Here is a 27,989-nt window from a genome sequence, read left to right as displayed (position 1 = left end):
AAAAGCAATCCAGGAAGATGACAGTGGGGAGAAGACTGCAGCAGCTGGCCGCACTGCCGGGGAGAGTATCGCGCCGGGGACACAGACGCCGGCTAATAGGGAGTATTGCTTTTATTTTTCACCTACTATATACACTCGAGTATAGCTAAGCTTATACTCGAGTCAATAAGTTTTACCAATTTTTTGTGGTAAAACTTATTGACTCGGCTAATCATTGAGTAAATATGGTATATATCAATCTACTTTGCTCCGCCTGCTCTATAACATGATGTCTGCAGATTCAGCACTTCAGGCTCCATTTAAGAATTAATCCTGTTATTTGCATAAATCCTGTTATTTGCATAACGCCAACTTATTCCGCAGCACTTTCAGGTAATTTTATTATTTTTATTTTAATATTTATTTATAAGCTGGGTACTTATTTTACCCACCTCGGAAGGATGGAAGGCTGAGTCAACCTTGAGCCGGCTACCTGAATCATGCAGGGATAGACCTTGCAACCTTCAGGTCGTGAGCGAGAGCTTAGGACTGCATTACTGCTGCGTTAACACACTGTGCCACAACAAGCCAACAATGGAGACACTTTCAGATGCAGCCAAAGTTCCTGGGATATAGATACTATTCTAGATGTAGGAGTACTCCTCTGCACCGTTCTACAGCAGTTCTTACCACGGACTCATTTCCCCTTCTCAGCAGTTTGCAAGCAGTTATAAATAGGTCATTTTTTATCATTTAATTGTTTGTTATCAAAGACAATGCCAAGAAACACGTGTGTAAGAATCATCTTATGGAGCATTTATACAAAAAAAAAAGTCTTCCTACAGTAACAAACAGTGAATGGTTTTGTCTGTGTGATGGGCCATTCATGTACTGAACAACAATGTGGCTCTTTCTCGAGGGATCTGCCTAAATCAAATGTCTTTAAGTGAAACCACCTAACTTCCTTTGGACTCTTGGACTGTATGGCCAACAGTCGCGATGCTACTTAAGCATGGAAATCCACACAATTCTTCAGGCTGTGCTGGATTCTTATTGACCGGTGCACCATTGGTAACAGGCATCATCGTTTAAAACCTTGCAAGTATAAAACATCTTCATTTCACTCTAATTGCACAATATGGCAGTGTTAAACGTCTGGGTACTGTCAAGTTAATGGCAGACGGAGAGCACCACGCTCCACTGACCAGCCAGATCGGCAGACAGGTAGAAACGTTTTAGGAGAGAGTTTTGCGCTGTAAATGTTCTCCACAGACGTTCAAGGAATAGAAACTTCCAGGAAAATCCTTTTCGCTGCATTCAAACAGCTTTACGTCTTGACATAACTTAGAACTGCAATTAAGTCTCTCTGGTGTTTCAATGGGCACATAGTAGCTTCTATTATCAGGCTGTCACGTTCGCTCATTTGTCTGCGTCCGGATATGTTGGGTATTTGACAGTTTCAATTTTTTCCTTAACTTTATATGAAGGGTAGAGACCGGTTCGGCCTAGTTTACGATTAATGCCCTTTGAGTAACCATCCCAGTGATTTCCAGCTACGCCAATAATGTCCCCAGGTTCCATAGGGATGTCATCTGCATTTCTCGGATGGTGGGGATATATAGCAATTTGGTTGTGAGCATTTTGTCCTCCGAAATAATAAATATCATCCAAGGAGTGAAAATTAGATGAAGCGTCGGGATGGAGTGTCTGCATGATCTCATAAGCAACTCGGCAGACCTGCAGAAGAAGGAAAAATCATCAGACAACTACTCATAATTTGTAAAAGTAAGTTCAGCACTACTTGGGATTTACTTCATTATGCAAGTGACCACTCAGTTAATCACAGGCTTCAGCGGGAGAGAGCAGGGAGACAGAAGCGGAGATTTACGTAGATGTGCTGCTACAGCTTATAATAAGAGATTTACTGCCTCACAGCTACTGAAATCACAGCTAGATTACTCTGCACTGCTGTAGAATGCCCTGTGCATTGCTGTTACTTATGAGGGTGTACTGCAGAGAGAAAGGGGAACAGAATATCTTCTTCCGTATGTGTGCAGAGTATGGGAAACACCATCACTGCAGCTAGTCTCCACCCTCCATCTCAGGGAGAAGTGAGAATTAAATTTGACATCTGCGGAGGGAGAAAAGCGGTGATAAATGCCAAATATAAAAGTCATATAATGGCCAGAAATAGTGTTATTCCTCATGTACACACAAAAGTCTATTCTGAAAGTCATATGAAAGTGTGAAAGGCCTTTAACTACTACTTACCACAGCAAATGTTTTTCTATATTGCAGTTTTTTAGTTTTCTTTAGAAGATAACTGAATGAGGGCTTGTTTTTTTTGTGGGCCAAGTGGTATTTTTTTAAATGGTACTAGATACTTTGTAATGCATTGAAACACTTTTAAAAATGTCTAGGCCGGCTGCACACAGCTGGATATGCATTGCGGAGTCCAGAGCGAGCGGAAATCAATTGCGATTTTCCACTCGTGGAGAAAAAAATAAAAATAAAATCACAGCATGCTCTATTTTTGAGTGGTTACAGCGCGGATGGCTTCCAATTAACATTGTGGACAGGTCGCGGATTCCGCGTCATAGCCTAGCGACACCGCGGGGAAATCTGTTCTGTGCAGGTCCGTCGGTGAGCTGTCTAGAGCATGTACAGTACAAAAAGAAAGACGACGACAGGTACGCGAGGTCACCGGACGGGTAAAGGGTCTGATTCCGCTGCGGGATCCTGCATTCGGAATCCGACCCGGTCGTGTGCAGCTGGCCTTAAGGAGTGAAACTTAAAAAATATCCCCACACCTGGGACAGTGTCTTTTTGGCTTAGTTTTTACAGAATTCAAAAAGCAGTATAAATGACACAACTTTATTCCGTGGCTTAGTATGATGATAGCATATTTAGAAAGTTTTTGTGTTTTATATAAGCTTGTGTTGCAGCATTCAAAGACCCCTAATTTTATTTTTGCGTTGATGGAACTTTGTGAGGGCTTTTTTTTTTTTGTGGGATGAGCTGCATTTTATATTGGTACCATTGTGGGGTTACATGTGACTGTAAGCTCCTCAACCCACTCCATTTATGATTTCCAACATTATGACGTGACACACATGTACATCAGTTGTTGAGAAGTCTCCGACCTGAGCTGGTGTTTGCTGCCCCATCCCTTGTGCAGATGGAAATAGTGAAGAGGAGCCCATAAATCAGACTGTGTGTTTGTGAAAGGTACCTGCATGTAAACTCAAGTGCGTCATCCAATCTGTAAGACAACTAAGCAGCTTTGGCTTTTACCTGTTTTCCATTTCCCATCCACTTAGAAGTTGCTTCGGTTTTAGTACGATGGGAAAGCGTCATAAACCATCAAGTCAGGAGCAGAATCTACTTCTAATGCATCCGCAGGAGCAGCACGAGGGGTTAAAGCCCTGCGATAACAATCTAACAACCCATGCTAGCTGCCTAGAAATACATTGTTTGTCAGCATAATTACATTTAACAATACAAATCTGACAATGTATCCAGGAAGAGGCGCGTGTCCTCATTGCCATGCTCGGCACATTGATTTATATTATACTGTGCTGCATCAGCATTTACTGCGGAACAATTACATCTTCTCCGCGCCGCCTTGTCATCTCTCGTCTGTGGAGAATCCGAGACACAATGGTGAAGAATGGGGAACTCTCCGAGAACAACTGTATCTCGCACGTTGCACAGAATGGGATGGGTATATAATCATCATATCAATGGTTGGTATATGAGGGAGTCCTAATAGAACAATTAACAAGCACGCCTACGGTCTATATTGGTATAATTGGGCATGCACTAATCTGCTATATCCCCATCTCCCACTGTGCCTCTATAGCACAGTATACAGATGTCAGCCTACATCCTTGGAAAAGGTCAGCGATTTCATTTCTGCATCTGTACATGAACCTCAGCAAACAGAATGCCAATGAGGAGCAGGTAAGTAGAGCTCTGGCGGCAGGTGGGTCACGTTGTTTCTTCTTTTGAGTCATCAGTTTTTCAAGTCGTTTTGCTTTATTGATATGACCTGTGTGTGCAATTATAAGAGCAGAATTTATGATGCCATTAAAACTGGAAGTGCACATGTTCTGGCATCTCCTCTGGAGGACCCAAGGAGAAATGAAACACTACTCAAGTTCCCACTGAAATCGATGGCCTCAAAAACAACACAATAAATCTACAAACGAATAGAATTAGATTGAATGCCAAAAAGTGTACCAATCACAGAGAAGTTGGTCATCAAGATCTAAAAATTACATAGAAACATTAAAAACAGACATGAAGCCTTTTAGGCCAGTTTCTAGTGTAAAAAGAGTTGCAAATTTTGCACAAGTGAGAATTTGCACAAAAATTTGCACCTTTTGGGCTTTTTATCCCAAGTCTTGCCACTTTTTAATTTATAAAGAACTTAAATGGGTGGCCCTTGTTAGGAAGAGGTGTGGCCACCCCAGGGCAACAGATAATGTATAATTTACGCTACTGTAAATGATGACAGAAAGGTACACCGGGTCCGACCTGGCGTATGTTTCTGTGCAGGCCCACGGAGGTGCACCTGATACATGCATTAGTGGAAAATTATACTAAAACCTGCACTGGGAATGCTGGGGCAGTGCCATCTTAATGCATGGGCCTGATCGGCACTTGCCCGGGGGCCCCACAAGAATAAAAGCCCCATACTAATCTATGTATGTTAACATTTCAACGAACCTTGTATTGTATATGATAGTGTTGTGTGACAGGATTTGAACTTGGCTCCAATCTGTCTATGCCACGTGTGAAGACTTTAATTTTTTCACTTTCTGTTTCACTTTCAAATTACCCATAACTCCTTCTGTAAATTACCCATAACTCCTTCTGTGAATTACCCATAACTCCTTCTGTGAATTACCCATAACTCCTTCTGTGAATTACCCATAACTCCTTCTGTGAATTACCCATAACTCCTTCTGTGAATTACCCATAACTCCTTCTGTGAATTACCCATAACTCCTTCTGTGAATTACCCATAACTCCTTCTGTAAACTACCCATAACTCCTTCTGTAAACTACCCATAACTCCTTCTGTAAACTACCCATAACTCCTTCTGTAAACTACCCATAACTCCTTCTGTAAACTACCCATAACTCCTTCTGTAAATTACCCATAACTCCTTCTGTAAGTTATCCAGAATTTCTATAATAAAAAGAGATTTTGTACCAAATGGATGTGGATCATCTTGTGAAGCGTAGCACATCATCTCGTTACCTTCTAGTGTAAAGTAGGCTGAGGGCTCTTCCCCACTTACTAACCCGGTTTCTAACTCACTCCCCCTCCCGAATTTTTTCTACGTCGTCCCATTTCGCAGGGGCCCCAGTACACACTGCTTTGCCCGGGGAGCCCATAATGCTGTTAAGGCGACACTATGCTGGGCTAAGACAATATCCCCCAAAGCATGGTGAACGGGGCTCAATACATGTAAATGACTAAATAAAAAAGGTGTTACAAAATGCCCGCACTTGATAACGCACACATAACATAAATCTAAAAAAAAGCTTAAAGGGTTGTCCCCACTTCTTGCTATTTTGCTGCAGAAAGCAGACAGCTCCGAACATTGCCAGGTGGCTGGGGTTGGTACTGCAGGCGGAGTCCTATTGAAGTACCAACCCTGGCCACTGCGCAATGTATGGAGCCGCCTGCTTCCTGCAGCAAAACAGCCAGAAGTGGGACAACCCTTTAAGAGTTTGGGGTTCCTTGTAGCAGCTGCAATGCGGCAGAGAATTAAATATGAACTGTCTGTAGATTATTAATGTATGGCCAGTCTGCAGTGTTAACCACTGCTTGGTCCTAGTGGTTCAGTAGGATTTTTACTTTGTTTTCAGGATAATGCCCTTTAATATAATTATAAAAGACTTTGTTTGCATTCTGGAAAAAAAAAACAATCCCAGTTTCTCTTGTTTGGTTATCTACAGTTTATAGCGAGGCGGTGAAGACATCACAGTAAATTGTCTCCACGTGACAAACATCAGCAGGCTGCAGATAACAGATGATAATTCTGCGCTGCCTGCGTGGTTTATTATGCAGCCGCAAGTCTGTTAATCAGCTCCTTTATTGCACATCATGATCTATAGTTCACGGAGTCACAGCCGGCGTGGCTGCTCGGATATGACAGAACTACGCCGCTCTGATTTGGTCCTTTTAAAAGGCATTAAAAAGTCGTCTTTTCTGAGCTAATGGTGGAGATCCATTTCGTAGGTTACACATCCGTTAAGGTCTTTGTAAGCGCAGCTCATTGCTCATGCGTTTTCGCCAAGAGAGCGGAAAAGATGGCGAAAAACCGGTAATTATGGTCAAGGGCGACACTTACTGACATTTGTACAGTGACTTTAAATGGAACGTTATAGCCCTTATACATTAACCCCACAGCTTAGTGTGGCTATGTATTCATGGAGGTGGAACGCAACTAGAAAATGACAGACAGATGACTTAACACCCCTGTCCTTTCCAAATACTGGCTTCCTATAACCAAACTGGTGCAGAGGAGAGAATGCTTTTGCTCAATAGACCACTGATTACACTACGGCCAGGAAACTCAGGCACAACTCATACGGGGCAGCACAAGGATATCTGTGTGCTGCCCTACCTGCGGACACTACACATTGCACATCCTGTTCTCGTCTGTGAATATGGACTAGAATAGGACATGCAAGGATTGCCCATCGGTGAATGTACACATGGCAGATCTCATATGAATGAGGCTTGCAGAACTACATGTGCTTTCCAACCCTATTCAGAGGAATGGAACCGTTATCCAGTAACAGTCATTTCTGCAATAAATCTGCCACATGTGAATCTCATCTGAAAGCGAACTTCTATGCTCAAAAGGCTTTGCCATGCCTGGGGAGTCACGAATACCATGATGGTACGGACAGACATACATGGGTAAGGCTCTGGGCAATAAGCCTGGAGCATGGCAGCTAGGGACACTTCTGTTGGGTGGAGGCTGGAGGCCAGGATTTAGTTTCTGAACTGACGTCTATTGCTCTGCCATGTATCTGCAGAATAAAGCTGGCCGGGGTCAATTTTTAATAATTCTCTGTATGGGACTGAATTTTTTCATGTGTCAACCATCTTAAGCCAAGGTACACACCAACGTGCTCCTAAGGTACACACTATATAAAATCCATGTACACCTACTGCATGCAAACCAGAGATCACAGAAAGAGTCAATCGTTAAGGGGGCGGTCGAGGGAGGCCAAATGCCTACATAGACTTGTGGTGTCAGAACCTCTGATTCTTGCCCATTCATGTGGTCGGGCCCCTTGTCTGTGCCCATCACACCATCAAGCGGGTGGGCTGTTTAGCTTTTCCTAATAACTAAGCCAGCCCCCTCCACTGTCTCTGTTACAGCCGTTGCAGACCGAAGGGGGTTGACTTACCTATTAACCCCTTTAGAATACAGTCCTTTCTTATTTTTGCTTTTTTCCTCCCAACTTTCAAAAAAAAAAAAAAAAAATCATAATTCTTTTATTGATCCATCAACTTGGCTGTGTGAAGGCTTGTTTTTTGCAGGACGCGTTATACTTTGTACTGATAGTTTGTTTTGGAGAACACATGACTTCTTGATCGCTTTTTATTACATTTTTTCTTGGTGACAGAGTGACTGAAGAAGCGCAATTCTGACGTTGTGTATTTTTTTTCCCCAGACAACATTCACCATGCGGAGTAAATAAGGTATTTCTTTGATAGATCAGACTTTTACGGAAGCAGCGATTTAATATTATAAAATTCTGTACAATGTTTTTGTCTTCATGTTTTAATTGTAAATATGGGAAAAGTTTTTTTTTTAAAAACTTTTAATACCGTTTATTTTTTCTAATTAAAAAAACTATTTTAAACCGATTTTTACATTTTTTCTTTTTAGTCCCTACAGGCAACTTGAACTTGCGATTGTTTGAAAGTTCCTGCAGTATAATGCAATACCATAGTATTACATTATACGGCAATATGCAAATAAGGGAAATGGCTGCAGCTGTTGCTAGCGGGTGCCAGTGGCTAGAACCGGCATTGTATGGAGCGGGATCAGCTCTCAAGCCCCCTCCATACAAACCCCGAACACAAGACGTAAATGTATGTCCTCGTTACGTGCCTTGTCACAAATTCAATGCCGTTTTATGTTGGCTTGAGGACATGGATATTGGACTGGCTGCACAGAGTCCTGATCTGAACCCTGCTGAACATTTTTGGGATGAACTGGAATATCATCAATATTATCATGTCAGGAAATATGAACAGCATCCATCTTGCCAGATGTTTGCAGGATGAATGGAGGGAAATACCAGCTGAAGTGTATCAGACGTTAGTAGAAATTATAACCCGGAGAGTATCAGATGTCATTAGGGCCAAAGGAGCCCCACTACGTATTAACATATGGAACTAAATACTACTTGTGATTCTTGCTCAGGTGACCAGTTACTTTTGGTAGGATAGTGTACATGCGGTCTTCTTAGGACCAACACCCTATGGAACTTCTCTGGTCTTATAGGGACCGAAATCTTATGAAATTAAGATCTCTGCTCTTAGTGTGTTCAAATGAACTGAACAGTCAGCCCCCTTGATGACATAATGGGCACAGAGAGGGGCCATACCACGGGACCCGGTGTCAGTACTAGGCCGGAAGTGCCGATTCTAACACCGCAGGTCCAGGTAAGCATTTAGCCTCCCTTGACAACCGATTTGAACATGCTGAGGATTTTGCATATAAAACGTCCCTTTATTATTTTCATCCTTGTTTTGGAAGAACTATGTGAGCGCCGCTGTAAAGTAATAGAAAGTAGAAGGGAAAATAAAAATGTTCAAGATGGTAAAAAATATAGTCCTCTATTATTTCCGCACCTTACCTTCGAGCCCGCGAGAGTACACCAAGCAGATTAATGGGATGACAATGTGACTAGCATTATAAAGTAAGTCCATCCTCAGAGATTTATTACTTAGTGCAACCTGAAAGCTCCATCAATATCTCATCTATTAAATCAACATTAAACTAAATTACAAAACACTCACAGCGCTGGTTCAAAATTACCAGACGTCCTTAAATAGAACTTCAGAAAATGCTAAATCAATCAACGTTGCTAAATTCATTTGCACACAACATACAGTCTCCAGCCTGCGGCTCTATAGCTGTTGGAGGACTACAGCTCTCAGCGTGCCCTGGCGGTCCTTTGTATGACTCACCTGCGAGGAAAAGGTGCAAACAAGAAAGTCCGATTGGGATAAGAAATGGATATCCAGGATAACGCCCCTCAAGGAGTTTTCTGTGTATCGATTGTGCAGACCGGCTGACCAGGATATGGAGTTGTCACTGATGAACTCGTACTGGGGGTATCTGCACCAGAAACCAAAGAAAATGGATATTAGAGAAGTCCTAGTCTTCCACAAATCCAAATGTGGTCCCTCCTGGTGCAGGGTCATACACAACACCCCCCTCTAAAAGGTCACTAGGGCCAAAGCAGCCCCACTAAGTAGTAATATATGGAACTGCTTCTTGTGATTCTTGCTCCAGTGTCCGATTACTTTTGGTAGGATAGTGTATATCCGGTCTTCTTAGGACCAACACCCTATGGAACTAACATCTCTTATAGGGACCAAAGTCTTATGAAATTAACAGCTCTGCTCTTAATGGGCCTTACATCTTATGGAATTGGCATCTCCTCCGCAGCATGATCCTTGCCGAGATTTACGGGACTAATATCTTTCAGAATTATTCTGATAGCTGTATGGACCTTAGTTATACTTGCGGGACTTACCAACTTATGTAGGTGTTATAATGGGTGCCTGAAACTGTTTTATACTTGCAGGACCAACATCCCATGAAATATCATACTGTCGCCTATATTTTTCCTAGGTATTTGCAGAAAAGTCTCTTACGGCCACTTTGGAGAGGTGGCATTCGAAAACTTATAGTTAGACCCATACTCCTTGTGTGTGCCAAGCAGCATATTCCACTATGGCGCACATCCATCTCCATAGCCATGTGAAAGGTGTACTATGTGTACTACAACACCTGAGCATGGAGAACATTTGATTAGGTGTTGACTCCGACACCCCAGAGGTCTGCCTTTTTGATTTTCGTCCTCATTTTTGGATCCAAAACCTTGTTTAATTCCCCTAGTCTTCTTTATAGCTACCCTATCCTACCCATGGCTGCGTTGACATGAATGCACTTTATTTCTATTTGGTTAGATTTTGTGGTTTTAACGCGTGTAATAATTACTTTATTGCCTGATGGCGCGCCGCCCTTTATCCCTCTGTGTGTTTGTCCTGCTTTCCTGGTGCCTAGCTCTCTAATAAGTGATGTTTCACTCACGGTATAACGGGGTATGGTAAATGGATAATTAAAAATGCCGAATAAAATTTGTAGAATTAATAACGGAACAATGATCCTAATTTCTATGTCAGGATGAGGCATTTTACGCCGAGCTCTTTCATGTACAATCCATTTACATTTAACGTATCATTTTCTTCCAATGAATAGGAGAGTTCGAGTTGGTCATAAAAGATGAAGCAATTTCATAATAATTATGCTGTAATATATCTGAAGCCACTTGTGGACTGGAACATCTCTCCGGCAGTCCGGGCCCCCCGCACATCATTCATGAGAGCGCCGGCAATCTTCATCACACTGCTACTTGCACCGTTAGGAGAGGATTTTCAGTCACTTGCGTTAAGCACTTCAACTAGAACTTGATTTGTAACATTACAGATTTAACACTTCCTTGGTTTTCTGATCGGCCCCTTTCCTTGATAATGTGACTTTGCTGAAAGCCATTGTCTATGCATCACTGATAAAGGATTCTGCATATCCAGCCTGATAATTAAGAAATGTCTACCGGAGAAAAATGACCCTGGCTAAAGACTGTGGAGCTGTAACTAACAGAAGGGTCAGTAGAAGGTCTCCTAAAATCATTAAAATGTGGGGTATAACTTTGTGTTTCACCAAATTGACCATCGAAGTAAAAAAAGGGTTTCTACAGGAGGCTGGGGGGGGGAGGTGACATAAAAGCACCTTTAAAATGTTGCAGAGAACGGTTCTTTCTCCGGAGGACCTGGCTTGTGTGTGCTTTACATGCATTGATTATAAGCGACTCTCCGATCCTGGACAAAGATGGCCGCCCCGCTTCTCTGACTACCTGATGGACACTGTGTATTAGCATGCATGGTAGTCGATGACACTACATGCTGCTCTGACTGGTGCAGCCCACACGGAGAGCATTGGCCATTCAGTGCAGCATGTCGTGTCTTAGACCACCATGCATACTAATGCACAATATGCATTAGGCAGCTAAAGAAGTGGTGCGGCCATCTTTGTTTTTCCAGAACCGGAGGGTTGCCCTAATGAAAACGGTGTCATGCTGAGTTTCTCTTATGGCGGTGCGCCAAGTAAATTGAACACTTGCTGCAAGGCTTGATTACTGATTAAATTAAAGGGGGTTTCCAGGCAAAATACTATTGATGACCTATCCTCAGCATAGGTCTCATTTCTCAGATCCTCACCTGTCAAACTTTTTTTATGGCATATTCTGTAAAAATACCATTAAAAAGCATGAGATGCAAATGTCCCTTTGAACATATAAGTCAGGAGTTTTCACTGGCATGTACGTTCAACAAAAGTCATTAGCAGGGTGTGAAAAGAGCAGCATTCCACTATACTTTCCCATTGAGTGGGCACGCCATAGCTGGACCTAGCGGCTCCCTCCTGTCAACGACATCCAAGAACTGTGAAAGCAGCCATACTGTCACCCAGCCGTGCCGGAGGCAGGTATACTGTAACGTAGATGCAGAGCGCTCAAGCATGCACAGTAATTGGTAGTTAAAGCACGTATAATCCTTACTTGGACTTCGCCTCTTGCAGTAAACCCGGATCATCTGTTGCTAAGTAAACACGTTTCTTGTCGATCTGAATTCTGCGGGCGAGGAGCTGAAAGTGTTCTTCAACATGCACCATGTATTCTTCAATGGGGTGGAAAGCCGCCTCCGTCCCTACTTTATCTGTCCTTCTAACATGGACTCTAAAGAACAAAGGAAGAATATCATCTAGGGGGAAGAACGGCTCGTTCTGCACATGATAAACGATGTACTGCAATATATGTATCGTCCTCATGTCAGCGGGGTCGTCTGCATAGCTTTATAGCCGCAGCCCTGTGGTCTCCAACCAGCTCCTTGTATTGCATCTTCTTAGATCCATTTCTTGTCCTTGTGAATGTGTCAATTGGGCGGTCCTAACCACTCACTGTCAATCAAGTCTGATGTCATGCATTGACATTAGAGTGATCCTCCAGTTCTGGACAAACAAAGATGGCAACCTGATGCACACTGTGTATCAGTATGCATCGGTAGCCTAAGACACTACACCAGCTTTCATTGGCCGGTACTGCCCACATGGGCAGCACAGGTTACTCGAAGAAGGTGTAGGGTCATAGACCAATGATCTATATCAATACACAGAGTGCAGCACGTAGTAAGAGAAGCGGATGCAGCCATTTGTGATTGTCCAGGCCTGGAGGGTCACTTTAAGCAGTGGGGACGGCCCACTTGACACATTCACAGCATTGAGTCTGATCTGAGAAGAGCCCATAAAAGTAAATGTGTAAGGGTATAAACAAAAAATAGAGTCAGCACAGCCTCAACTGACATAAGGACATGACAGCTCCTCTTTAAGGATATAGCTTCCAGAAACAAAGATGGCCACACCAGCATTTTGACTACCTGATGCCCATTGTGCACTAGCATGCATCATTAGTCAAAGGCAGTATACATCTACTTTTATTGACCAGGTGGGCAGCATTGGCCCCTCACATTAGCATGTAGTGTCTTAGACTACTGATGCATACTAGTGCTCAGTGTGCAACAGGGAAGCGGTTCGGCCATCTTTGTTCCTCCAGGAACAGAGGGTGACTTTAAGGGGAGCTTTATAACGGGTCAGGTTTCTGTAACACATGCATCTCTTCACCTAAATGACAATATATTGTTGGCTCAATTCCGCAGTGTTCTAACGCCTAATTTGTAAGGTTTTCATGGTGGCACCTTCAATGTCTGAACGCCTGTACAAGCAATCATATCTGCTTAATCTGGAAATTTATATACACCTCTTCCTTGAGAAAAAAGCATTTTTCGTGGCATTTTCAAATACTTTAGGCTTACATTGTTAAGAGTCATTTCCAATGTTAACATAGGAGTTCCCTTGGAGTTAGAACAATGTGCTAACCACATGGATGCTTACAGAACACAGGTCATATCTCCGGGGCTCAGATCACCGTTTGATATGAGAACTCCAATGAGGACAATCCGTAATGCAGGACATCTAAATCTGAAAGCCAGAACTACGAGTTAGCGTACTTTTACACGTAGCGATAAATGATCGCCCGAACAAGCAAACAATGACCGTCTGCTGGTTCACTGCCGTCCGCTTAAACACAATGATCAATCATTCCTTTTTTTCCAGGATAGTTCAGTCTGTACTGTGATTGAGGACGACTGAACGAGCGCAGGTTAAACCGAACGATTAGCGAACGAGCCAACCATGATGGTCATGCTTAAAGGGAATGAATGATAAGCGGATGAATTATCGTCAATCATTGGCTGTGTTTACACTGAATGATTAGCCTTCAAATTCGAATAATCCACTGATTTGTTGAATAATTGTTCAATAGAAAAGCTCTTTAACACAAGGTGACATAAGTATTACAGGTAACACTAACTAATCAGTGGTCACTACAGAAGAGCCTCCCAAGGTGCCCGCTGCTCTCGGGAAAAGGGTTTGTAGAGTTTCTCAATGCCTCTCAATTTTAGCTTATCAACTTTGAGTTGGTTTGTGTTGCATACAGTCTGCAGTACGTCCCCCTCGCCCGTCGTCTCCGTACGTCCCCCTCGCCCGTCGTCACCGTACGTGTCTCCCCCCCCCGCGCGCGTTGCCACCGTACGTGTCTCTAACCCCCCCCCCCTCCTACGCCCCCCACCCCCGCGCGTCGTTACCGTACAGTCTGCAGTACGTCCCTCGGGCCCGTCGTTACCGTACAGTCTGCAGTACGTCCCTCGGGCCCGTCGTTACCGTACAGTCTGCAGTACGTCCCTCGGGCCCGTCGTTACCGTACAGTCTGCAGTACGTCCCTCGGGCCCGTCGTTACCGTACAGTCTGCAGTACGTCCCTCGGGCCCGTCGTTACCGTACAGTCTGCAGTACGTCCCTCGGGCCCGTCGTTACCGTACAGTCTGCAGTACGTCCCTCGGGCTCGTCGTTACCGTACAGTCTGCAGTACGTCCCTCGGGCTCGTCGTTACCGTACAGTCTGCAGTACGTCCCTCGAGCTCGTCGTTACCGTACAGTCTGCAGTACGTCCCTCGGGCTCGTCGCTACCGTACAGTCTGCAGTACGTCCCTCGGGCTCGTCGCTACCGTACAGTCTGCAGTACGTCCCTCGGGCTCGTCGCTACCGTACAGTCTGCAGTACGTCCCGCGGGCTCGTCGCTACCGTACAGTCTGCAGTACGTCCCGCGGGCTCGTCGCTACCGTACAGTCTGCAGTACGTCTTCGCGCCCGTCGTTACCGTACAGTCTGCAGTACCTCCCTCGCGCCCGTCGTTACTGTACAGTCTGCAGTACGTCCTTCGCGCCCGTCGTTACAGTACAGTCTGCAGTACGTCCCTCGGGCCCGTCGTTACCGTACAGTCTGCAGTACGTCCCTCACGCCCGTCACTACCGTACAGTCTGCAGTACGTCCCTCGGGCCCGTCACTACTGTACAGTCTGCAGTACGTCCCTCGCGTCCGTCGTTACAGTACAGTCTGCAGTACGTCCCTCGGGCCCGTCATTACCGTACAGTCTGTAGTTTTTCTTCTGGACCCTCTAAATTCAGGAAACTTGTGTATGGGCCAGGAGGTGGTTAACAAAGATGAACTTCCCTGGATATTCTATTTTCCCACTTGTCATACGTCTAAGTATAACTGCATTATACGTACTTTCATACATTTACTTCCTTGTATAAAAAATTTGTTTTTCCTACCATCACAGTAACCATGGTGCATGACGTTCAATCCCAATGACAGCTTACTTACCCAATTACCGGATGCTTAAAACCTAGTTTTTTAGTGGCTTCCTCGATTTCCTTTTCCAACCAAGGTTGCGGCCTGATCAAATACTTGACGAATTGGGAGACCCACCAAACAGCCGGATCCCCATGTAAACGTATTAGGCGGTCTGCAAGATCCTCAGGCACTCCAAGTGGCAGGTAAGGTGGTCTCGGGTGAAGGCTGTCGACGATTGGCAATTCCACAACTTGAACATCTTTGTCATTCGCTTCACCTGCGGTAAGAAAACATGCAAGTAAATGGTACAGAAAGGCGTTAAGAAACTATCAAGGTGTCCATAACCCGCTCAGCAGCACTGGGTATTGTTTTCATGGTAAACATACAGCATGAAGCAGCGCTTTTCTGCGATAATTTTAACCCCTTGATGGCAGCCTATTTTGTGCCGTCAGGACCAGGCCATTTTCATTGTTGCAGTACAAGAGCCATAACTGGTTGACACAGCCATACAAGAGCCTGCTTATTTTGGGCTGAGTTACACATTTCAATGGCTGCACTCTGGGGTACATATAATGTGTTGTAAAACATTTATTACATTTTTGGAGGGGGCAGATGGCAAAACTGTTCAGAAATTCTACCATTATTTTTGGGTTTTGTGTTATAGTGTTCAGTATTCAGTAAAAATAACATGACTTTGTTATCCGGAGCAGCGCGATTGCTATGATACTAAGTCTAAGAGCCACATGGTTATTTTAGACTCCGCGTATTTTAGGTTGCCTCATGCATAATAATGACTGCATTGCCTCAGGATAATACAAGGGTATGATGTTACCTGTACACTATATGCTGTCGTCAACCCTAGCCTGATCTACTGGGCTCTACGAAATCAAACAAAAAAGGACCACTTTTTTTTCGCCCAAGAACAGCGCCACTTTTGTCCATGGGCAGGGTCTGGTATTGCGGCTCAGCACCATTCAATGTCAACAGTTCATGGAGAAGACTTGTATATAATTGTAATGACATCTTAGATATCAGTAAGCCCCCCATATTACCACACGGAACATACAAAAGCACACAACCTGTTACTTTACATCGAGTGCCACAATTTCCAGCTGAAGGTACTCAATGGTGCGCTTCATTTTACATTACTTTATTCGTTCTCATGTTAACAGTGATTTTTCTTCATTGCAGGCAATGTGAATCTCAAGCAGAACGCCATGCAGCCAGACCTCCCATTTCCAATACTGCAGTTTCCAAACTTCTTTCCAAATGACAAGAAACCAATTCAGATTTTGGTTAAATCGGCAACAGAACCACCAAAAACTGTTGGGATCGCCCTCCTTCGGGCGTTATGGCATCTACAATTTGTAGGGATGCCATCTATGCATATACAATTTGCTATATGAACTGACGGCTAACACCACATCCCTGAGACAGACGACGACTGCTACGTTCGGGCTCTTAGGTCGGGTTCAATGACGTTGGTTGAAATCTGCTGCGATGACATGTGTTCACCTGACCTAAGGACGATCTCAGCACATTCTGGTTACGAAAACTCCATCATCGACATTGCCTGTGATGAAGAAAATCACTATGTTAACATGAGAACGAATAAGTTATGTTAAAATGAAGCGCACCATTGATTTTTTGGAAGAACTAGAGTTCAATCAAAGATGGCGGCATTCAAAATGGCCATCATTTTGGTTCTCACCTCTTCTCACAGCTTGTATGCAAAATTTACCCACCGCCTACCAACCCGTTTTCACTCTACATGGGCATTTCCACACTTTAAGATTAGGGGAGCTCAGTTTCTAATAAACTCTATAGTTCTGACTACACACAACCGCCACTAGGGGGATGTAATAGCATATGGATTTGTACAATCAGAATAGAACTCAGTGGAAGGTGTAGAAGGGCTCCCTCACATCTCTGCTAAGGGGTTCTGTTCTCCTGTTCATTATGGCCTCAGGGTAATGGCACCCACTGGCTGAATGGATCCGTCTCATGATGGAACCAAACAATGGGGTCCATACAGTTTCCATCAGGTATTTTAATGGAATTCAGCTATGAAGGTTTCAAACAGAACCTCTGACGGCGATGTGAACAGCCCCTAAATGTGCAATGGCCCCTAAATGTACAACGGCCCCTAAATGTACACGCATTGAACCTGCCAATGTCAGCTGCAGATAGTCGGTGTCAGCAACATGTCGGTGTCACAGCAAGCAGGAAATTAGCATTATTTGCAGATGATGCAAAACTATGTCTAGTAATTAACACAAGAGAGGACAGAATGTGGGTAGATACCGATCTGCATATGCTTGAAAATGGATCTAGATAAAAGTTGGGGGCAGAAAAGTGGCAAATGAGATTTAACACTGATAAATGTACAGTTCTGCACATGGGCAGAGGAAATACATGTCACCATTACACACTAAATAGGAAACCACTGGGTGACACTGACATGGAAAAGGACTGGGGGCAACCAGTGGGAGGCAGCTGCTGCCAAGGCAAGTAGGATCATGGGGTGCATCAGAAGAGGTCTAGGGGCGCATGATGAGAACATGGTTCTTCCCCTTTACAAGTCACCGGTCAGACCACACATGGAATATTGTGGACAGTTTTGGGCACTTATGATCAAGAAGGATGTATCAGAGCTTGAGCAGGTACAAAGGCAGGCAACTAAAGTAATACTTGGATTGGGCGGACTACAATACCCAGAGAGGTTATCAAAATTGGGGTTATTTAGTTTAGAAAAAAAGACGGCTGAGGGGCGACCTAATAACTATGGATAAATATATCAAGGGACAAGACAGAGATCTCTCCCATCATCTATTTATACTCAGGGCTCTGACAAGGGGGCGCCCTCTACGTCTAGAGGAAGGAAGGTTTCTACACCGACATAGAAGGGGGTTCTTTACTGTAAGAGCAGTGAGACTATGGAACTGTCTGCCTGAGGACGTGGTGATGGCGAACTCACTAATGGGGTACAAGAGGGCCTGGACGCCTTTCTTGAGCGACAATATTACATGTTATTATAACTTCAGAAGGGTCTGTGAATTATTCCCAGATTAGGAATTTTTTCCCCTTAAATGAGGAACATTTGCTTCTACCTCATTGGAGCCTTTTGCCTTTCTCTTGATCAACATTGGGGAAATAATAGATTGAATTGGATGGACATGTGTCTTTTTTTGGCCTTACATACTATGTTAGGAATGTGGTTTAGCACTGGGCCCCCTCCTACCAGAAGCCCCATAGCAATCGCTTGTCCAACACTAGAAATGCCATCGAGCTGAAATCTATCAGAATTAGGCTTTGGCCACAATGGACATAGTAGTCATGTCATGCTAGTAAGGGCTCATGCCCACAAGTGATTTGGAAAACGCTTGCGAATTTATGCCGCGGGAGTACCGGGAGTTAAAACAAAACAGTGCCAGTGAGTGAGCGCGTTTTTCCGTGGTTTCGCTTCCATTGATATCAATGGAGCCCTCCCGCGGGGAATCCACGGTAAAATAGAACATGCGGCAATACAATCCGCGTGTGCGTTGGCAGGCAGAAAGCTATTGGCTACAATAGAACCTTGCCACTGCGGATTTCCGACGCAGGAAACGCGATGCAAATGCGTCCGTGGGCATTCACCCCAAGACTTGCTCCTGGCCATGAATGTGACTGTATTACCTCTTTACAAGAGTAATACTGTATATTAATACCCACATAGAGCATATAAGGGGGAACACATCACATCATTCTTCAGGCCCATGCTAAACGTTAGGGAAATCTCCTTTTTGATTTGTTTCCCTTCCACTAATTGTTCTCCCTGGCGATTCCTGCCCAGGGTGACTGTAATAATGAAATAGAACAGCGGGCAAATAGAAAGCGGCAAAAGCTGCAGAAACAGGAGAACAGGGAGTTCCCATCCATGGGTTCCATCCTGGTTTTCATCCCAAATCCAAAAAAAGGGATTCAGGACGGAACCCCTATATGGAAGGTAGGTCTCAAATTTCAGAAAGCTTCTATTAGTTTCCAGCGTTTTATGCCAGAAAGAATGGGCAAATGTTGCCATTTAAGGTCACATGTTTATTTATACATCTTCCTATTTGTTATATAGAGATTTATTTAACAAGTCATATTATTTCAAGTCACTCTGTGGAAAAATGTTGAGAATGCCATTTTTGGTTTAAAAGACTCTTAAAAGTTGTACTTGCCTGGTACCTGCCAATCCAGAGCTCCGTGAGCACCTTCATGTAGGAAAGCCCTTCTGCACAGCTGCATGTTCAGGTCCTGAACAGTTGGCATGACCCGCCCAGCAAGCTGTACCAGAAATATGTCCCTGCTCATGCATGGATCCCTGGGGCGGTAAAGACCAGCTAAAGTTGTAGTAGGCCTCTTGGTAAAAGAGGGTAACCTTAAAGGGAATAATTATTTCACTCATTTACATAGCAGATACAAGCTTTGATTTCCCCACTGATTGACCTCTTTCTCCCTATGCTGTGCATAATGATAAAGCTGTCAATCAGCGGAGGATCAATGGAGAATCATCAGCTAATGTATATAGAAGATACCAGTATTCGCTAATGCTGCAGCTAATAAGCAGTAATCTTATGAATACTTCCACAAACCAGTAAGTGACTGAGCCCTGTGATCAGGGTGTCTGCCGCTAGTAACTACCGTGGTGACAAAGGACTTACAAACATAAATTCCAACCTTTATATGTTACAGTTTTCCCACCATTCTACGTGGTTCCCTGCCACTATTTAGATTTCAGTGTGATGCTGTATCTTTCATAGCCACCACCGTTGCTGCAGCCATGGGAGGACCCACCACCATATAGGATTGTATACTAACAGCAGAGGTAAGTACGCATAAGGCAAATTTTACTTTTTAGGTCCTGAGAAAACTTTTTACACAAGGGAAAATATGATCCCCTATTTTATTATAGTGATGGCTGATCCTCAAGGGGAGACCCCACACAGAAATGGTTGCTCACAGAAGGGTCTCCATACTGTCCATGGCCTCTAGGACTACAGCAGATAAGTTGGTGTTATGAGTATTGCCTTGCTGCCACATGCCTGAAGATGCACTGCTGGGTACAAGACTGGCACCCACCTCCAGCCACTGCTGACCCACAATATATAGGAGCCTCCGCCATTCCTAAAATATTATACAGAGTTCGTCACATTCCTAGCTACTACAGACCTGCTTTACACAATAGCCTGGCTTACAGGCTGACCTTCAGAGCGCCTACACATGAGTGCTTCCATAGTGTTACACAGGATGCCCCCTCCCATTACCCCGACTCCCCCAGTAATTACGGCCGCTGTATGGATGTCTGTTTCAGGACTCGCCATGCAGTGTCCAGTACTAATGATCTTCAGATAGTTCTATAGTAAATTGTCTCTGGGCCTTGCAATTGTAATTGTGTAGAGAAATTCAGCAGAGGGACTTTATAGATAGAGGGTGAAGTGTCCAATGCTTATAAAAGTTTTCTAATGTTTTCAACGTTTCTGACACATTTTGCCATCAAGTGCTGCACTAGTATCTAGTATGGAAGACTGAGAGGATTGTGGATAAGGCTTCAAGGTGGAATCCAAAACACACACTAGCATTAAGCAGTATTTACCTGTCCTCTGGTCTCTGTTGACAGTGGAAGTCAGGTGACCTGCCAATCTGTTCAGGACTCCTGGCTTTGTGGGACGAAGGCCGCTGATTGGCAGGATTCGGTCATCTGACTTTCTAACTCGACAATCCCTTTAAAAAGAGTCTATGAACCCATTCTCAGCTAATGAGCAGTGACAGCGCTTGTTTCATTCCAGCAATCAATGTGAGTCTCATGTGTGTGTGTGTATATATAACATATACATACACACACACACACACACACACACACACACACACACACACACACGAGTATATATAAATATGACAAGGATGAGGCCAGACATAGACACATGCTGTTCTGCAGCTTGCTGCTAGGTTCGCAGAGTAATGGCAGGGTATATGATTTCCCGACCCCTATTCTACAATGGAATTGCTCCTGCTTAAAAAAGCGGAGGGTTCCCCACCCTTGTCAGCTAGAACTGATTTACCGTGCTGCAGAAGAAATTAATTTCCAGGCACAGCAGAAGAAGAAAAAGGGTCTTCAGCAAAGGGGACCCTCCATGTGCTAAGCTTATAGTTAAGCAAGCCAAACCAGGCGACCCCTATAAGCTGCGTACAGGAACATCCACATGTTTACTGCTGGTAAACTAGAATATAAGATCTAGCAACGTCCAGGTACCAGTAAGGCATCAATAATAAGCGCAGTCACATCACAAGGCAGACGGCATGATGAGAGCTCTCAGACATCCTGATGTAAGATCACAGGCGCACCACAAGATCATCTACTTGAAGCAAGTAAGGAATTCTTCATCTCCCGTCTACATGGTGTGAAGGCGGCGGCACATGTTCCATTAGTACCGGCCTGTATGCTTTGTTCTTAATGACGAATGAAAGGTGCAGCGGCTGAGGATTATGGGAAGATTGGTACTTCTCAAAGACTTTATTCTGGTGACAGAGTGAAGTAAACAGCAATTCCAGAACATAATGCTCCTATATAGTCTGGAGGACAAGGCTTAGACGTTATTAGCGGGAATGACTTCTATACAAGTGGACCTGCAACCTGCTGCCTTATTTGTGCTCCGGGCTGAATAGAAGCATGTACAGCTTTAGAGCTTATACATTGAATGGCCACTTTCAGATCACATCTAGTAGCATGTTGGACCTTCTTTGGCGTTTAAAGTCACAGCAGTTCATTGTGGGATAGCTTCCACTAATTGTTGTAATTGTTCTTCCGGAATATTGGCCCATGTGGACAGGAAGCTTATTGTATTTACCGCAAATTAGATACAGGTGCTGACATGCTCTGAATAGCTGACAGCAGGGGGTCATGCTGCTTGCACCAAATTCTAACCTCCCATCAGTAGGGAGCAACACAAATCTGGATCCATCTGACCCAATTTTTGCGGTATTTTGCCCACTGGCATCTCATCTTATTGTTTCTCTTAGTCAGCTGTGGCATTGGAACTTCTTGTCTGGTTTTGTAGGCCATCCATTCTAAGGATGGAGCACTGGCGTTGTATTTCTGCTAGTTCATCAAAGCGATTCTTGACATCCTCCTCTGACCCCTTTCATCAACGAGTTGTATATGTCCATTCGATCCCCTTTTACTGGATGTTTTCCCTCCATCACAACACTGTACAAGAAGACCTCATAAGGTTGGCACTGTATGAAATCTTGACCCCAGCTAGTCTAGCACCGATGACCAGGTCTCATTGGAAGTTGCTCTGATGATTGCTGGATTTGCCCATCTGATGTAAATTCATACTGAAAGTGATCCATGGAAAACTTATCACTTGATCATATGCGCCCTCCGGGGTTATGGAGGTAATTTCCATACAGGGACGCTCCAATCGTAAAGGGTCTTGTCTCTAGTAATGTGGCGATTCAGTGTAGGTTGCTTCTATCATTCGGCTTCCACACGCAGCCAGCAGAGTTTATATTGTACATCATGATGTGTCTGGCATGTGACAATTTCATCCTTGAAAGATACATTGTGAAAGTCACCTTGTGTTTCTATGAAGGGGACTGTGATCTGATGCATCCATGAGGAATGTGGTGCACACAGTAACCGGCTCGCTGAAAGGCTCCATTAGCGTTCCCGATATGGTTACTGCTGCGGTATGATAAGAGGTATTAGGCAGTGCATCACCGGAAGACATGTTATCCAGCACAGAAGTGACAGCTGCTTGTTGCTTGCTACTGCAAGGAGATTTTATTAAAAACTGTCCACCCACTTTAAGATGGGTTCTGCTTTTTCTTTCTGCGCCTCATTTCCCTCTCATCTCTGCTAATAAGTATTTGCACCCACAACTTTGTATAAACCTGTGTGATGATCACCGCACACGCAATGGCCCACACTTACTAGATTTCTTCATGCCATTCGAAGGGAAGGAGATGAATGCGCCTTTTACTTGGCACATTATGGACTCTGACAGGCAGAAAATCAAATCTATGCCTCTTATGAGCAGGTCCTAATATGCACTAATAGGATATACAGACAGGCGCTGCCTTCATTAGACAACCCCTGCAATCTGAATAGATGCACCTATATCACTTCCAATTTTACCAGCCCTTCATGGTAATAAAATGCTGGGATAACTAAAAGGCATACGACGGTCATGAAGTGGCATACATGTAGTATCAGTCGTTACAGATAAGGACATGTAGGTCGAGACAGCAGGGAAGACTTGGTTAGGCTGTGCTCACGCTTCCACTCGCGACAGAAGTCTCAATACTCTGATGTGCGATGGATACCCATTGACTTATAACGGACTCCCTCAGGGTCCATCATCGGATCTGTCATATTGACAGGAAGACTAGTCCTACATACAACAGTATTCTTCCTGAAGGGTCTGCAAAGACTGCCGACTAAAGCCTCAGACAGTGTGAATACAGCCTTAAGGGAAGGAGTCTGGTTATTGATGGAAGAAAGGTTGGATCAGCATTGGATCCATATTTTTTCGATCTCCAACATCTTTCGAATTAGCGGGAGAACTCGAAAAATACAATAATAAAACACCAGGTTGGTCCAGGGAGATGTTCTCGGACACCTCAAGAATTAAGGTGCCCCATACACAATAAACTAAGGCAGATGTGCATGGTCGATTTTAACTAAAATGCTCTCTTGTTGAGTGAAATCTAATAATGGAGAATTGTTTCGGCTGACTAATGACACACATTAATCATCCCGAAAGAGGTGGGCCGTGTTTGAAATTTTCGACCTAAAGTTGGAGGAAAGATCTTTCGCTCATAGTAAAGACCTTTCTATGAAAGTAGAGCCCCAGAAAGATTGTTGACCTGTCACCCGGGTCACTAAACATGTACGGCCAGTTTAAATGGCTGCTATGGTTAACAATTGTTCACCAGGTCGCTTTTGTCTTCCAGCGATGTTGGTTGTTGTACTGTCGATGGTGCATGGCACAGCCCACGTTAGTACTGGCAGTTGCCATAGTCTGTGGGATAGCCCCACATGACAAAAGAGAGCTGCACGAGAGAGTAGTGGATGCAGTTGAGAGATGTACACAGAGTGTCTCGTGTCTGGAGAGGGACTCTCCGCCAACCAGAGAGTTGCAGTAAAGAAATGGTCAGTTACTTGATTAGCTGACACAAAAGTCATAATTGCAGTGTCCAAGATTTATCCCGATTATTAGAGTGACTAAAGGCATATTCATTTTCACATTTTTGGTTTACTCCCAGAGTAACCCGTGACACCATAGAGTGAATCATGTGACCTGCTGGAGTGCAGAACGAGCTGATGCAATCATGAACAGCAGAGGATCTCCTTCCCTCCATTCTAGCCGGCTCAGTACAGACCAGCCAGACCACAACACAAATTATCACACTGAGAACTGGCTTTATACTTGTCAGCTACATCCTTGCAGCTCTGCTTTTGGCCTCCTGCACACGGGCAGATTTTCATTGTGAACTCCGGAGCCGAATTCAGCCCATAGCATGTTATGAGAAAACGCAATTTCCTGCCCCCGAGCAGTCAATGGAAGCCGACCGTCCTGTGGCCCTTCTGCAATCATCATTGCAGAATGGCCGCAGGAGAACAGTCATTGCCATAGCGACAATGTCCTCTCAACTGCGCATGTGCCAGTGCTTCAGCTGGCACATTCGCAGCAGAGAAGGCCGTGTCATCGCCATAGTGACGGCGCAGTGTCCTCTGTACGGCGCATGTGCCAACCGGCGCTCCAGCTGACAGATTCGCAGCAGAGGAGAAGACGTTGGACAGGTAAGCTGGGGTCACCGGCTAGGAACCGGGTTGAACTTTGCTGCGGGAATCCCGCATGCGGAGTCCGACCTGCCCGTGTGCAGCCGGCCTTCAGCCCTGCTTTTGGATGAAGCACAGCCAGCACAATCTGAGTATGCTCCATGGGGTATGCTCCAGTAATAATGAACAGCTAGAGTGTACTCCAGAAATGCGTCTGGCATTGACGAAGAGCCAGAGCATGTGTTATTCATTTTTGGATTTTGAGCATGCTCAAAATGCAGATGTCTTAAAAAGAAACAGAGCTCCTGTCACCACCAGGCCTGAAGCCATAAAATGTACCTTCCCAGTTTTGGTTTGTGGAGTACACTTTGTTTTGATATAATATGGTCTCCTGGTCTCTACCCAATTACGTATCACCTAATTGCTCAAAATCTGATTGACTGGAGCTTCTATCCAACGGTATGTGTGGAACCCCACTAATAGAGCAGGCGTTCTTACTGGCAACAATACCTATTGAGAGTGCCTCAAAGTGTGTAACACTAGGTTGGTCCAATAAGTCTTCCTTCATCAAGCCACATCTGACACCTGCCCATCATCCTACTTCATCAAAACTAAAAAGTTATTAAAAAACGTGATCACTGTTTCCATAACCGCTGTCTCCTACTTTCACCCTGCAGGCACTAAAGTGACTCCGGCCTTGATTTGTACTGAGTTAATAGCCGCCATCCTAAATCTCCAATGACATCTAATAAGACAAATGCCTTAAGTGACTTGTTTAGCTACAGTAGAGTGAACTGTGTCATATAACGGATGCAATGACTGCTGTATTATGTTCAGAAAGTACACAAAAACTAGGCCACGTCCCAAACCAGCAACTGATAGCTAAAGCAAACATATTAGAATAGCCGCAAGTGGAGGTCATTTATTTGCTCATTCAATCTGAGGCAATGGATCTGACTGCGAAACAAAAAGACTAAAAGTACAAATGAATGTTATACTCGCTGTGACTCTGTTACGCTATTCAAGCACAGAACAAAGGCTGGCAAGAGAAAAATACACCAAATAATCACACAAAAAAAATGGCCCGACGTGAAGCCAACAGGTAGAAAAAACCATAAATCTGCTTGTGAGAGTCAGATGTCAAATCCCAAGTACCTTTTCCTTACAGCTGAAAGATGTTTGAAATAATATGCTATAAAAATGTATTCTATAAATCCCGAGCCTTTATAGCGCTCATCATAACTCAATTTCTGACCAAATTGTTATGCACCTGCTCGAAAGTAAAAACGTAACCCCTTCTGCAACCTTACTGCTCCAATGTAAAATGAAGGGACTCTACTAATAGTCTGCAATACCAACACCCTACAGGGTTGTGTATACAGCTCCTATGCATCACCACTTCTACTTTCCAAAAAGAGAAAAAAAGTTTTAGGCAGGTATGGAAAAACACTGCAAAGAATGCTGTCAAATACAGAAATGTTAATTCAATTGTGTCACAACAACAAAAGGCAAAGTGAATGAACAAAAGAGAAGTCAAAAATCAGTATTTGTTGTGATCGCCCTTTGCCTTCGAAACAGCATCAGTTCTTTTAGGTACACTTCAGGGAATTTATAGGATTACAGTCATGTGCATGATTAACCAATTATACCAAAGGGGTGATAATGATCATCGTTTTCATATGTAGGTTGAAACATAGAGGTTAACAGAAAACGTTGTGTAGGAAGCTTAACTGGGCGAGGAACTGCCAAATTCTGCTACAAAGGTGAGGTTGTGGAAGACAGTTTCACGTCACAGGTCAAACACCATGGTAAGACTGATCACAGCAACCAGATACTATGGAAGTAAACTGAATCAGCAAGGTCTCTCCCAGGCAAAGATTTCAAAGCAGACTGAGGTTTCAGGGTGAGCTGTTCAAGCTCTTTTGAAGAAGCACAAAGAAACATGCAACATTCAGGGAAACTTAGTGCAGGAGATGAAAGACACATCATGCTTACTTCACTTATAAATTGGAAGATGTTCAGCAGTGCCATCAGCTCAGAACTACCAGAAATCAGTGGGACCCAGGGACACCCATCTACTGTTTGTCAAATTCTGTCCAGAAGTCCATATCTCCACCCATTCTTCTGGTGGAGACAAGATACACTAGTACCGAAGTGGTCTTCATGGAAGAATTGTGTTCAAAATGCCAAACCCTCCATGCAGAAACAAAGACCAAGTGACTCAACTATGCACAAAAATATAGAAACTGGGTGCAGATAGTGGCAGTAGGTTTCTGGACTGATGGATCAAAATGTGAAATGTTTGGCTGTAACAGAAAGCAGTTTGTTGGCCAAGGGGCTGTAAAGCGGTACAATAATGAGGGTCTGCAGACAGCAGTAAAGCATGATGGAGAGTGGTACAATAATAAGTGTCTGCAGGCAGCAATAAAGCATGGTGAAGAGCAGTACAATAGTGAGTGTCCGCAGCCAACAGTGAAGCATGGTGGAGAGCGGTACAATAATGGGTGTCTACAGGCAACAGTAGTGAAGCATGTTGGAGAGTGGTACAATAATGATTGTCTACAGGGAACAGTGAAGCATGATGGAGAGGGTTACAATAATAAGTGTCTGCAGCCAACAGTGAAGCATGATGGAAAGCAGTACAATAATGAGTGTCTGCAGGCAGTAAAGAAGCATTGTAGAGGCTCCTTGCAAGTTTGGGGCTGCATTTCAGCAAATGCAGTTGGGAATTTGGTCAAGATTAATGGTGTCCTCAATGCTGAGAAATACAGTCAGATACTTCTCCATCATACAACACAATCAGGGAGGCGTCTGGTTCCAAATTTTTTTTTAAGTTGCAAAAAAGTATCCATACAGAGTGGGACGATCATCAGAAATGAAAAAAATGGTTACTGTGATTTTCCATCTCACTATTTACATTAAAACAACTTATTTTGTAGACTGACAATTCAAGAGATCACTTATCGGCTTGTGCTGTGTAGCCCAGGAAAGAGTCAGCAGAGTCTGATCATTACAGGCAGGATTACAATGTAACATACCATCTCTATTCTAAACCCGGAGGCAGATAACACAGGATCCACTAGTGAGTGATAAATGGGGATGGGGACAGCTCATCTCCTGCTACT

General features: G+C 44.0%; 1 protein-coding gene across 2 annotated transcripts in view; it reads right to left on the bottom strand.

Annotated features, from left to right (window-relative positions):
* Nucleotides 1–718: 718 nt before the first annotated feature.
* FUT8 (fucosyltransferase 8) overlaps nucleotides 719–27,989 on the bottom strand; it is a 158,414-nt gene continuing 131,143 nt past the window's right edge. For both annotated transcript variants that reach the window (XM_066608684.1, XM_066608685.1), the window contains exons 8-11: nucleotides 15,087–15,333; nucleotides 11,872–12,048; nucleotides 9,215–9,365; nucleotides 719–1,716 (exon numbers count right to left, since the gene is read on the bottom strand). In XM_066608684.1, coding sequence (XP_066464781.1) covers nucleotides 1,399–1,716; nucleotides 9,215–9,365; nucleotides 11,872–12,048; nucleotides 15,087–15,333 — 893 coding nt within the window. In that variant the 3' untranslated portion in view covers nucleotides 719–1,398. The remainder of the gene's footprint in view (nucleotides 1,717–9,214; nucleotides 9,366–11,871; nucleotides 12,049–15,086; nucleotides 15,334–27,989) is intronic.

The sequence above is a fragment of the Eleutherodactylus coqui genome, chromosome 6 (assembly GCF_035609145.1).
Source record: "Eleutherodactylus coqui strain aEleCoq1 chromosome 6, aEleCoq1.hap1, whole genome shotgun sequence".
Lineage (NCBI taxonomy): Eukaryota > Metazoa > Chordata > Amphibia > Anura > Eleutherodactylidae > Eleutherodactylus > Eleutherodactylus coqui.
Note: the sequence above shows the minus strand (reverse complement) of the source record. Positions and strands in the feature narration are given on the sequence as shown.